Source organism: Gigantopelta aegis, chromosome 3 (genome assembly GCF_016097555.1).
Source record: "Gigantopelta aegis isolate Gae_Host chromosome 3, Gae_host_genome, whole genome shotgun sequence".
Taxonomy (NCBI): Eukaryota; Metazoa; Mollusca; class Gastropoda; order Neomphalida; family Peltospiridae; genus Gigantopelta; species Gigantopelta aegis.
Window position 1 is genome coordinate 26,859,145 of NC_054701.1, and position 14,392 is coordinate 26,873,536.

Below are 14,392 nucleotides of genomic sequence, written 5' to 3' on the forward strand. Positions count from 1 at the left end.
CTTGCCCCCTCAGCTCTGCATTTTTCTGGCAAGCATAGCCCGATCCCCCTAAAAACTTCGCTCGCCTTAGTCTGGACAAACCCTGCACAATGTGCTACTCACTTGCCTGTAAGGTAATAAGTAATTGCTAACAGGCAAATGAGCAGCGAATTATGTAGGGTAGGTCCAGACTGGGGTGAAGAAAGTTTTTAGGGGGATCGAGCCATGCTTGCCTCAAAAATGCACTTTAAAAAAATAAACTCTTGGAGCGAGGGTGGTGTTGGGGGGTGGGTGTGGAATTCGACCTCCACCACCATTCCCGGCACACGAACCTGCGGCAGTGGTGTTGCGTGGGTTGCCAGTGCCCGGGGCGAGGCAAGTATTGCGCCCCCTAACCAGTGGACCGTTACCACTCCCCGAGTCCCTTCGACCAGTCCAGAATTTTGTGCCCAGGGCAACCGCCCCGGTGGCCCCGCCCACGCTACGCCACTGAACCTGCCTAACCTTTGAGTTGTTTAACCTCCAAAAGTAAAATGTCATTTTTTAAAGATATTTTTTACTTGGGAACCTGACTCATACCCTTCTAGAAACTTTGTTCCCCAGTCTAGACCCCTGCATATTTACTTAGTTGAAGATGTAGGGATTGGAGAGAATTTCGTTTAGAAAAATCCGCAAAGAGGTGCTGCTGATCCCCTTGGCTACCAACTTTGTTGACCAGAGGCGTAGGCTGGGGGAGGGGGGGGGGTTCGGACGACCCCCTCCCTCGCTGAAGCCATTGGTCCGCTTTCAGAACTAAAACACACAGGTTTATACATTTGGAATTTCTAGTGGTGCAAAAATAAAATAGAAAAGGGTCCACTTGGTTCATATTCGACCCCCCCCCCCCCCCCCCAGGTCCAGATAACGCTACTCCCCTGTTGACGTCTTCAATGATTTGACGTCACACGATTATTACGGTAAGTTTATGGAACCGCTTGGACGATCGGCGAGTTTTTCTTTTTGGTATCTTCTTTTTCATCTTCTTTTTAAAATTTCAGGCTCGTAAAAACGATATCTAAAGTCGGGTGGGGAGGCACTGTCTCTAGCGGGTAGAACAAATAAGATTTTTATCTTTAATTATACAGAGTAGAATAATAAAACAAAAAACATTCATACTCAAATGGGAGTGTCTTTGTCCTTCACCCCTTCTCCGATTTCTAGGAGCCTGCTTTCTTCTTCTTCTTGTTCTTTTTCGTCGTCGTCGTCGTCTGCTTTGTGTACGCATGCGTGTGCTTAATTATCATTTTAATTTTAATATATTAATTATTTTTGAATTTGTTTTGTTGGATTACGTGTATTGCGGTTGTTGAATACTATGTTTTTGTTTGCATAATTCTGAATGAAGTGCAATATAGGCCTACGCATGTACGATGCGGACAGGGGCCTACTCTTACCCCTTTCCCGTATGTTTAAAAAAAAAAAAAAAAAAAAAAAACCAACACCTCCAAGGCTCCATCTCAAATTTACAAGTGCTACTTTTCGCTATTATCACTTTTATTTGTCATACATAAATTCAAATTAATCAATCCCACAGATAATACATGTAGATAATAATATTAACTAAATAATATAACAATTTTAATGAACAGAGATCCATTGTACGATTATATAATTGTCAAAAAATTCTTAAGAAAGCAGTAATTTTACGGATATTGATAACTGCAGTGTCAGGTATACTAATGGATGGCTGACGCCATATAACCGTAAATAAAATGTGTTGAGTGCGTCGTTAAATAAAACATTTCTTTCTTTCTTTCTTTACTAATGGATGTTTATAACTCTAGTAAGCTTAGTTCCGAACCGGGTATACAGTGTGAATCTACTAGTAAATGCGATTATTTAGTATTAATATTCTATGAGAATGTAGTTGAAATAATGAGGGGAGTGGGTGCGAATTCCTCGTGATGGGTTCAACAGAATGATGTGTGCGTATGTTGTTGATTATTTTACTATATAATCATTTTGTTTTGTAGAGTTCGGCGATACTTAGCTCTGTACTTTATTTCCGAGCCTCACTAGATTATTTTACATCCGTCGATTCACCATATTATCATAGGACATACATCTAAATGTGTATATCGTAGATTTTGAAGAATGTTGTATAATTCAGAAGAAAAAAAATCTGAATGTTGAATGTTCTGTCAGAGCAATATTCAATATTGAATGTTGAACGTTGAATATCGAACCAGCGTACGGGCCTGATTGCATGTTATACTTTTCAGAAGCGGATTTAGGGGGGTGGGGCGGGGCCCGTCCCCCTAAATTTTGCGATAATTATAATTTTATTATATATTAATTTTTTTTTTTTTTTTTTTTTATGATCCCCTCCAAACCTCCCCCAAAGTTCCCTTGGCATTCCACCTTATGTCACTGCCTACATTAAGAAATTGTAGCGGGTTTCCTCTGACGACTGTCTATGTGTCAGAATTAGCAACTGTTTTACATCCAATGGCCGATGATTAATTAATCAATTATTCAGTTTCGTCTGTTAAGTTTTCATTAATCATTTCTGCTAGTCTGTTCAGTTCTCATTATTGTTTTCTGTTGCAGTTCATTATGTTAGCTTTTGTTACGTGTTTCTTCAGTTTGCATTGCTTGCTGGGTTCTGCTGCAGTTTGTTCAGTTTTTATTATTGTATTCTTTTACAGTTTGTTCAGTTCTCATAAATTATGTTACAGTTTCTTCAGTTCTCATTATTGGTTTCTGCTAGTTTGTTCTGTTCGTTTGCTCAGATCTTCTTATTTATTTCTGTTACAGTTTGTTCAATTCTCGTTATTGGTTTCTGTTACAGTTTTAACTTCTCAATATTGATTTCTGTTACAGGTTTAAAGTTTGTTCCGATGTCAATATTAGTTTGTTACAGTTTGCATTGTTTTAGTAGGTTCTGTTTACGGTTTGTTCATTTCTCATTATTAGTTTACGATACCATTTGTTCAATTCACATTATTGATGTCTGTTACAGTTTGTTCAGTTCTCATTGGTTTCTGTTAGTTTGTTCAGTTCTCAATATTGATTTGTTACAGGTTCTTTAAAGTTTGTTCTGTTTATGCTGTTCTGTTTATGCTGTTTTCATTCGTTTCTGTTTACAGTTTGTTCATTTCTCATTATTAGTTTACGATACCATTTGTTCAGTTCATATTATTGTTGTCTCTTAGTTTGTTAATTTCTTATTATTGGTTTCTGTTAGTTTGTTCAGTTCTCGTTCGTTTCTCTTTATAGTTTGTTTATTTCTCATTAGTTTATGTTAGTTTATTCTGTTCTCATTATTGATTTCTGTTTAAATATCATTCGTTTCTGTTTAGTTTGTTCATTTGTCAATATTTTATGTTCACAGTTTGTTCATTTCTCATTAATATATGTTAGTTTGTTCTCATTATTGATTATGTTACAGTTTGTTTAGTTCTCATTAGATTCTGTTAACAGTTTGTTCATTTCTCATTATTAGGTTATATCGCAAGTTGTTCAGTCCTCATTACTAGTTTATATTAAAGTTTGTTCAGTTCTCATTATTGGCTTCTGTTAGTTTGTTCTGTTCGTTCATTTCTTTTAGTTTGCTCAAATCTCCCTATTGATTCATGTTACAGTTCGTTCAGTTCACATTATTTGTTTCTGTGAGTTTGTTCAGATCTCAATATTGATTTTTTACAGGTTCTTTAAAGTTTGTTCTGTTGTAAATATTAGTTTATGTTACAATCTGTGCTGTTTTCATTCGTTTCTGTTTACAATTTGTTCATTTCTCATTATTAGTTTATGTTACCATTTGTTCAGTTCATATTAGTCTATTAGTTTGTTCATTTCTCATTATTAGTTTCTGTTAGTTTGTTCAGTTCTCATTCGTTTCTGTTTACAGTTTGTTTATTTCTCATTAGTTTATGTTTACAGTTTGTTCATTTCTCATTAATGCATCTTACTATGTTCTGTTCTCATTATTGATTTGTTACACTTTATTTAGTTCTTATTCGTTTCTGTTTAGTTTGTTCAGTTCTCATTCGTTTTTGTTTAGTTTATTTCTCATTAGTTTATGTTAGTTTGTTCTGTTCTCATTATTGAGTTGTTAGTTTGTTCTGTTCTCATTAGTTTATGTTTACAGTTTGTTCATTTCTCATTAATGTATGTTACTATGTTCCGTTCTCATTATTGATTTGTTACACTTTGTTTAGTTCTTATTCGTTTCTGTTTAGTTTATTCATTTCTCATTAGTTTATGTTTAAAGTTTGTTTATTTCTCATTAGTTTATGTTAGTTTGTTCTGTTCTCATTATTGAGTTCTGTTAGTTTGTACAGTTCTCATTCGTTTCTGTTTACAGTTTATTTCTCATTAATTTATGTTAGTTTGTTCTAATTATTGAGTTCTGTTAGTTTGTTCAGTTCTCATTCGTTTCTGTTTACAGTTTATTTCTCATTAGTTTATGTTAGTTTGTTCTGTTCTCATTATTGAGTTCTGTTAAGTTTGTTCTGTTCTCATTCGTTTCTGTTTACAGTTTGTTTATTTCTCATTAGTTTATGTTAGTTTGTTCTGTTCTCATTATTGAGTTCTGTTAGTTTGTTCTGTTCTCATTCGTTTCTGTTTACAGTTTATTTCTCATTAGTTTATGTTTACAGTTTGTTCATTTCTCATTAATGTATGTTACTATGTTCTGTTCTCATTATTGATTTGTTACACTTTGTTTAGTTCTTATTCGTTTCTGTTTAGTTTATTCATTTCTCATTAGTTTATGTTTAAAGTTTGTTTATTTCTCATTAGTTTATGTTAGTTTGTTCTGTTCTCATTATTGAGTTCTGATAGTTTGTTCAGTTCTCATTCGTTTCTGTTTACAGTTTATTTCTCATTAGTTTATGTTTGTTTGTTCTGTTCTCAGTATTGAGTTCTGTTAGTTTGTTCTGTTCTCATTATTGATTTCTGTTTAATTATCATTCGTTTCTGTTTAGTTTGTTCATTTGTCAATATTTTATATTTACAGTTTGTTCATTTCTCATTAATATATGTTACAGTTTGTTCTCATTATTGATTCTGTTAACAGTTTGTTCATTTCTTATTATTAGGTTATATCGCAAGTTGTTCAGTTTTTATTATAAGTTATGTTACAGTTTGTTCGGTTCTCATTATTAGGTTATATCGCAAGTTGTTCAGTTTTTATTATAAGTTATGTTACAGTTTGTTCAATTCTCCTTATTGGTTTCTGTTAGTTTTTTCTGTTCGTTAATTTTTGTTAGTTTGCTCAGATATCTGTATTGATTCATGTTACAATTCGTTCAGTTCGCATTATTTGTTTCTATTAGTTTGTTCAGATCTCAATATTGATTTGTTACAGATTGTTTAAAGTTTGTTCTGTTGTCAATATTAGTTTATGTTACAGTTTGTGTTGTTTTCATTCGTTTTTGTTTACAGTCTGTTGATTTCTCATTATTAGTTTACGATACCATTTGTTCAGGTCATATTGTTGTCCGTTAGTTTGTTCATTTCTCATTATTAGTTTCTGTTAGTTTGTTCAGTTCTCATTCGTTTCTGTTTACAGTTTATTTCTCATTAGTTTATATTTACAGTTTGTTTATTTCTCATTAATGTATGCTAGTTTGTTTTGTTCTCATTATTAATTTATGTTACACTTTGTTTAGTTCTTATTCGTTTCTGTTTACAGTTTATTCATTTCTCATTATTGGTTTACGATACCATTTGTTCAGTTCATATTATTGATGGCTTTTACAGCTTGTTCAGTTCTCAGTTTTGGTTTCTGTTAATTTGTTCAGTTCTCATTCGTTTCTTTTTACAGTTTGGTTATTTCTCATTAGCTTATGTTAGTTTGTTCTGTTCTCATTATTGATTTCTGTTACAGTTCGTTATTCATTTCTCATTATTGGTTTCTATTAGTTTGTTCTGTTTTCATTATTGATTTTTGTTAGTGTGTTCAGTGTTCATTATTGGTTTCTGTTAGTTTGTTCAGTTCTCATTCGTTTCAGTATATTGTATGTTCATTTCTCATTCGTTTATGTTACATTTTGTTTGTTTAGTTTTCATTTGTTTCTCTTTACAGGTTGTTCATTTCTCATTAGATAATGTTTACAGTTTCTTCATTGTTCATTATTAGTTTACCTTACAATTGGTTAATTTTTCATTATTAGTTACCATTTTTTCAGTTATCATTATTGATTTCTGTTAGTTTCCTTTAGTTTGTTCAATTCTCATTCGTTTCCGTTTAGTTTGTTCATTTCATTTTAGTGTATGTTAGTTTATTAATCCTCATTATTAGTTTACATTACAATTTGTTCATTTTTCATTATTGATGTATGTTACAGTTTGTTTCGGTTAGTTTCTGTCAAGTTCTCATTCGCTTCAGTTTACAGTTTGTTCATTTCTCATTATTTTATGTTTACAGTTTTGTTCACTTCTCATTATTAGCCCCGTCGGTGGGCCCATTGGGCTATTTCTCGTCACAGCCAGTGTACCACGACTGGTATATCAAAGGTCGTGGTATGTGCTATCCTGTCTGTGAGATGGTGCATATAAAAGATCCCATGCTGCTAATCAGAAAGAGTAGCCCATGAAGTAGCGACAGCGGGTTTCCTCTCTCAATATATGTGTGGTCCTTAACCATGTCTGACGCCATATAACTGTAATTAAAATGTGTTGAGTGTGTCGTTAAATAAAACTTCTTTTTTTCTCATTATTAGTTTGTTACACGGTCTTCAGATGTCATTGCTGGTTTCTTTTACCATTTGTTCACTTTGCATTATTTATTTCTGTTAGTTTGTTCATTTCTCATTAGTTTGTGTTGCAGTTTATTCTGTTCTTATTATTGATTTACGTTACAGCTTGTTTATTTCTCATTAGTTTATGTTACAGTTTGTTATGTTCTTATTAATGATTTCTTCAATAGTGTGTTCCATTCGTTGATTTTGGTTAGGGGTTGGGGGGTTTTCAGATATCATATCGAGTTTGTTCAGTTCTGAAATTGGGACTCTTTTATAATTTGTTCTGTTTACATTACTCATTTATGTTAGTTGTTCAATTCTCAATATTGGTTTCTGTTACAGTTTGGCCAATTCTTCATTTCTCATTATTAGTTTTCCTTATAATTGGTTAATTTCTCATTGTTAGTTTACGTTACCATTTATTCAGTTCTCATTATTGATTTCTGCAATATATAACTAACATCTATTAAAGTTTGGTCCATTGTCAATATTAGTTTACAATTTGTTCCGTTTTCATTATTTAATTTGCATTGTTGACTTCTGTCTGGCCTATACTTTGTGCAGTTTGCATTTCTGGTGTATGTTAGTTTGTTCAGTTCTCGTGATTTTTATCCAATATAATGTATTGAGTTCACATTGTTGACTTTTGTTAGTTTGTTCTTTACTCATACATTTACGTTACAGTATGTACGGTTCTCATTATTAGCTTTTGTAAGAGTTTGTTAATTTCTCATCATTGATTTGTTACAGTTTGTTTAGTTCTCATTACTAGTTTATGTTACAGTTTGTTCTCCTTTGTTTAATTTAAATAACATAAAATATAATTTTTAAAAATGAAGATTTTTATTCCTACACCGAGATATGTGTGGTTATCAGTAAAAGTTAAAGTTAAGGAGAAGATGGTTAAATATTTTTTTTTTAAACTGGCTTATAGACAATACAAAATAACACAAATTCATATATGCATTGGAAAAATAATTTAATAACAAATTTTAACAAACATTTTTCATATATGTGTGCGTGTGTGTAATGGAAAGAATATTTTAATAAAAAATAAAAAATAAAATATACTTCTTCAAATGGATATGAAAAAACAAACAAACAAAAAAAAAACATTTTTTGCAAATGAATGTGTAATATTTTCTTTAAAAACAAATTGGAACCACATTCGAGAGTGGAGAAAGCAAGAGCAGGTGCTGATTTTGAGACTCAACCCTCTCCCACTCTGTTCCAAGCAAATCAGGTTTTTTTAAATGTATTTTCATAGGGCACAATCACTAAAAACTTTGATCATTATGTTCTGAACCCACCCCCCTCCCACCCCACCCCACTACATCATTGGAGTGTCCACAAAACTTGTTCTAATCTTCCACAGTAATTTGCAAGCAAAATACTACAAAAAAACCATGGTTAAGCTCTAAACAAAAACATTGTTTTTTGTTACCGTTCACTATGTTTAGTGACACCACTAAAAAACCCCAAAAAGCAACATTAAGTCAGTCACACTTTACATGGCCATGCTACATGTGCATTTCAGTTATTCAATTTGTTTATATTGTGTAAACTGTTGAAAAATACAGAACAATAAATAATCAGCTTAAATTTTTAGTGTTTTATTTGACCATTTTAAGCAGTATATTGGTTGGAAATTGTTGTAGTAGGCCGACACAAATCTTGATGACACATGCTCCACTGTTAAAAATATGATCATTGATGGATGTATCTACTCCTAGTCCTGGACTAGTACCAGCTGCTAAAACTGAAAAAAGCTAAAACGGCTGCCAAGGACATCACCATACAAAAACTGTTATTTCTATTACAGTTCCAAAATTTCTCATAAAATTGCACCACATTTTAGTTGCTATACTCAGGCATCGAAATAAGCATTGTGTCTGGTAAGCCATTTACAGGTTACCACAAAATATAGCCTGGTAACCCATAGGTTACCACAACTATATGAAAGTTAGAATTGAATTCATGTTGCTACTACTTTTAACGCGGACGTTCTGAAATTGTATCGGTGCGCGTGAATATCGGTACGAGAAACGAAATCTGGAAGTGAATTTATCTGGTGGGTGCTGCTTAAACGCGGATTACCGAAATTATTTGCAATTGCACAAGTGTGCACGAATATCGGTGCAATTTCGTATTAGAAAACGAAACGCGGAAGTAAATTCATCCAGTGAACGCTGCTTAAACGCGGAGTGACTATAATTGCTTGCAAATGCACAAGTGCACGCAAACATCGATGCAATTCCTTACGAGAAAATGAAACACGGAAGTCTGGAATGCATTGCCTGGTTTACGTTTGGAAACGAAACTACCGTTGAAATTTTTATCGAGAACGAAACACTGTTCTAGACTTTTCTTACATGTGGTAACGACCGTTCTCGACTTATTTCGATGCCTGTATACTCCACTTCTTATTCAACATGAAAATAAATAAATATCCTTCCCTAATGTTTTTAAATTTTTGTAACAAATAAAATGCAAGTAACATATATCTAAGAATTTAAAAGCACAAAGATACATATAAAAGTATTATAAACATTAATACAAATTTACGCATATATAAAAGTAGAAATATAACACATCTCAAGTGTATCATAGCTTAGTATGTGCCATGGCACAACGATTAAAACATTTTGAGAACATCTAAAATTAATTTCTACAATTCCTCTTTTTTTTCTCAAATTAACAATAAACCATTGAAAATGCAAACAGTAAATGAACATCAGTTTTTCTTTTTATTAAATATATCCAGCTTCTTGTTTTCTTTCATACTGTCTCACACACAAACTATACCTTGATCCAGCTAAACTTTTTAGTGTTTTTGTTTTGTCAATAATTCCAATCTTGGTATAAATATTTAATTTGTATCACAATGGCTTCATTCTAAGATGGACAGAGTACATTAGATGATCTGATGGATAAAACTCCTCCTCCATGATTCCATTTATGGATGCAAAACTTGCAGGAAATATTCTTTTATGTAACATAATCATAACAACTAGACTAATCATACATATAATGAACAGGAACATGGGTGGAATGTTGAACAATCTAAACAGTCTATGTCGACTTGCCAACCTCTTGCAGCTATATAACTTGGGGTTAAAAAGGCAACATGTGAAGCCCAAAATGGAAAAAAAGGTCTCTGGATTAAACTTTGCTGAGACTATTAACACTTGCAGTGCTGCAAACACTGTCAATGCCAATATTAACAAATTTGTGAATATGTAAAGTACAATTTTCACAAATACAATACGGTCACATTCAGTGCAGCTTGGCAGCTCACAGTTGTTTGAATTACCTCCCTTGACACAAATACCACAACGGCACGAACCTCTTGGGCCACAGTCGTGCAGGCAGGAGTACCCCAACATTCCTTTGAAAGTATAATAGGAGTTCCTAATCACAGACTTTATTCTATTAAAATGGATCGCACTGGAGTATTTTAGCTTGTACATTGTTCCGTTTCCATCGAGCTTTCTATTAACTGTGTCAATAGAATATGAAACTAAAATTCTATCCGGACGACTTTCATATCCAGGTGTTGGCTGAAAAGAAAATATAAATTAAAAAACACATAACCTTTAAAAATTACTTTCTGTAACTTTACAAAATTAAACAAAAATTCACAATAACCCACCTTTTTTCAGTTATAAATTTTACTTTTTTTTTTTTTTTTTTTTTACTTTCTCTCCAAATTATTTAAAGACAAAATGCATTGAAAATATTTTGAGGAAAATGATCTCTAAATATTTTAGGCAAAATTACAAATATTACCATCAACCTTTTAAAGACTATGGTCAAGGCATTTGAATATATCTAAATTCAATAGTTAGATTACGTCATTAAAAAACAAAATTTGCATAACTGTCAAATTGTTTTTAGTCTTTATGGTCAATAAAAGAGAAAATTCAAAAGACAAACCATATTGCTAAAAGTGAGTCCCTTCCCAGTATTGTTTCCAGTTTCCCAGGAATCATAAAACAAAGTGAAGTTATGTTTTTCCAGTTTTTGTGTATATGGTGAACATGGGTTATTTCCTTTGATCTTCCTGTCTGTAAAAATTCTTAATGGCCACCCATAATCATTGTAGATGTTCATGTCTCCTATAATAACTACATCAGTTAGTTTTCTGGCTGGAAAAACAAAACAAAACAAAAATAACATTAATGGTAGTGACCAGATTATTGAAAATAAATCAACTGTTTTATAATACATGTATCATTAAAGGCACTTACTCATTAGTATTAATATTTCAGTAATTATGCTTTCTATTACCATTAAGTTCAATTATTCCTTCAACTTCCTTCTTAAATTATTTGGTCACTCCGATATTTGTATTAGTTTCAAACGTATTTTATGTTAAAAAAAAAATATATATATATATATGCACATACGTCAGGGCTTGAAACAGCATGTGGCCAAGTCATCAAATGTGATCAATGTCCCATTTGGGCGACTTAAATATTAAAAAATAATGGTGTTAGTTGCCCAAATAATTATTTGGTCGATCTCCTTTAGAACTATAACATATAACACTGTCAATATTTGTATTGCATATATTTATTCCACATTAAAATCTTGCTCATGGTTTGTGGTTCGCTTACCATAATTTGCCAACATCCATTATTAAATTTTGGGCCACCATATTTTTGGGCGAGTTTCGAGCCCTGATATGTTGTGAAAAAATATCTGATAGCATCCATCTATTATACCAGTAATCTTTATATACTGTTGCAAGAATAAACTGTAATTGATCCAGTTTTTACATCAGTTAATAAACAAACAGAATTACATTTGTAATTGTACTCTATATATATATATTGTTTAATAATATTTTACTCAGATGTTTCTGTTCAACACTTGAATAAATAGTTTTTAAAAAGATTTATTCACAAATTTTAATAAGTTAATGCAAATGCTTTATTGGACATTTCAACTAAACTAAGACGGTCATCTTAATTCAATGAAAATATTAACATGGGTTAACTATTTTCTTACAAAGAAATAAAAACGTTATTAATTAGTGGGTTTTATTAAGAATACACAAACTCACATGAAATATATTGAAAGATATCTGCTGCATTTCTACACTGCTGTTTTCTGTCATAGGACAAATGAACAACCATTAGATTGATGATTCGACCAACTATGCCAATGGCGATGTGAAGAAAAATCCGTTTGTTGGTGTCTGGCCCACCATGGTGAAGCAGATAATGAACACTGGTATTGACAATTGGTTTTCTACTTAAAACACCAATTCCTGTTAGGAAACAAAAAATAAAATCAAAATTTTAAAATAGCTCTTTAGCAAGCACTAAATAGCAAAACTGAAAAAAATAATGTAAGCAAAAAATATATAAAAGGTAAATAAAATGAAACAAAACTTTCGTGTAATGTTAATTTCCAAAGACAGACTTACATGCTGATGAATTGATCTCTTTGTACAACTGATTTAATCAGCATTCAAATTAAATTTCAATATAAATGGTCGGGAGAAAATGATGCTTGATTGGGGGTGGAGAGATCGAGTGGGTGGGCATAACCCTGTCTCTGGCTAGGCCAGTGCACAAAATATTCTCGCTGCAATGTAATTTCTTTGCAGCCAAAATACTGGGTCCTTAAATTAAATGTCCAGAGTTAAGAGTTTGAATTAGGGTTAGTTTTAGACTTAAAATACACACTTTGAAGTAGTTTATATTCTTGGATAGGACATGCAGCAGAAGAATATCCAGGCAGAATCAATATTATAATATGACATTTGTATTTACGAGTAAAAGAAATTAAAGAATGAAAGGAATACTAGTGTTTGTTGTGGTGTAGTGTTTCTTTTTTATCTTAAGTAACTAAGTGTTAAAATAATATGTTCGACACCAAAAGCAATGGTTTAGAATGTGCTAAAATGTTAATCATGGGAGGCTAGTTGAGGTGGGAAACAAACACACAAGTTCACTGAGGACATTCGATCCTATGATACATTAAACCTTGTGTGAGCACTCCACCACTGAACTACATCCCTACCGCATATTTTTAGAGGAAGTTGTCATTTTACCCTCTTTCTCCCATCCTGTCCAGATGGCACCCATTATCTTTGAGGCCTGGGCCGACCTCCAAACAGACCAACTGTATTCTGGCAGCAACTTCTGCAGTTCTGAGATTTGAGAATGCTTTTCATTTCTATCTATTCTAACTTCTTGAAAGGCAATGATGTCAGAATCGGTTTCCCGAATCTAAAAAGTGAATCTGAGAACTATAATTATTTTTAATACGTTTCAAAGCCATAATTTAAGTAAAAAATGTCTCTCTTATAGTACTAATTAAAAGCATGCTCATAACACATTGGTCTATGAATAAAACAGCAACACTAATCTACTGAATAAAAAATTGTCTGCTCAGTTTAAAATTACATTAAATAACCAATTTGTTTCTTTTATCCTACATACCGAGATATGCGCATACAAATGACATTCATTATTAGAGCTGGGCAGTATTGAAATTTCAGGTTTGGTATCGGCATCAGTATTTTGTGGGCGATTTACCTTGGTATCAGTACTGTATTTGGTATTGATATAATACCGATATTGAGCTATTTTCAGTAAACTAGACTTTAAATGTCAAAAAGGTTTTATGGCCATGGCCGTACCACTTACAACGCCCCTGTTGACTAATGTTTTTACCAATTGCTGATAAAAATAGAACATGTGTGTATTGTTACACACTGGCGTAGGGAGCAAGGGGGGCATGTGCCCCCACTTTTCAGATAATTTGCTTTATAATACGCCACTGCTACAGTATTTCATAAGTTTTCCTTTTATGTCAAGTCAAACAGAAATTAAAAACAAAACACAAAATTATTAATATATATATATATTTAAAAACTCTTTTTTTTCTGCTGGTATGCTGCATAGTTAAAACATATATTTCCTAAAAAAAAAATAATCCCCATCCCCCAACCTATAAATTTTGTGGGGAAAAAACAAAAACAAACTTGTTTGGTCAAATCAATCTCTGCATATGTCATTGCAAGTATAATTGAAATGATAATTAAGCTTAGTATATGTAGTATCATTTACAGTCAAAGTAACATATTCCGGCCATTCGTAGAAAAAGGGGAATGGGTCTTTTGTATAATAAATAATTAAATTCGAGTTACCAAATGAGCAATGTGGTATTTCCTCGTTTCCCAGTTAAACATAACATTCCATAAATTATAGGTACTGACAACTATATTATCTGACCAACATTGATGTAATGATACTAATACATGCAGTAAACATATTAATATTGCACGGTTCATTTAATTAATGTATTTATTAGCACAGCAACATACTATTTTATTTAGTAACAACAAAAATAATTTCCCCTGCCTCTAAAACTATTAAAATATAAAACCACGTCGTATTGGTCAACTGTAATCCAACAGATAATGTTTTAGGGCGAAAAGAGCTATAATCTTGGACACAAATCCATTTATAAAATCCATATATTTTTGGCAAGTATCTGTGAAGAGTTTTGATAGTAGACGCCGTGTGACTCCAATAACCAGATAATAAGACCAATAGTTTGTCTAGACAATCGACATAACGACCGAAACACACACACACCAAAATAGGGTACATATTGCGAACTGGGGAAATGGGCATTGAGTAATTTACGACATGCATATCGGTATG

The 14,392-nt window shown here is 32.4% G+C and overlaps 1 protein-coding gene across 1 annotated transcript; it reads right to left on the minus strand.

The window, feature by feature from the left end:
• Nucleotides 1-8,304: 8,304 nt before the first annotated feature.
• On the minus strand, nt 8,305-14,309 carry LOC121367786. The gene is made up of 5 exons (XM_041492154.1): nt 13,873-14,309; nt 12,772-12,949; nt 11,776-11,982; nt 10,644-10,855; nt 8,305-10,267 (listed from the first exon to the last, which is right to left on the minus strand). The coding sequence occupies exons 1-5, from the start codon at nt 14,014-14,016 to the stop codon at nt 9,587-9,589; spliced, it is 1,422 nt and encodes a 473-aa protein (XP_041348088.1). The 5' UTR covers nt 14,017-14,309; the 3' UTR covers nt 8,305-9,586.
• Between the last annotated feature and the right edge of the window lie 83 nt (nt 14,310-14,392).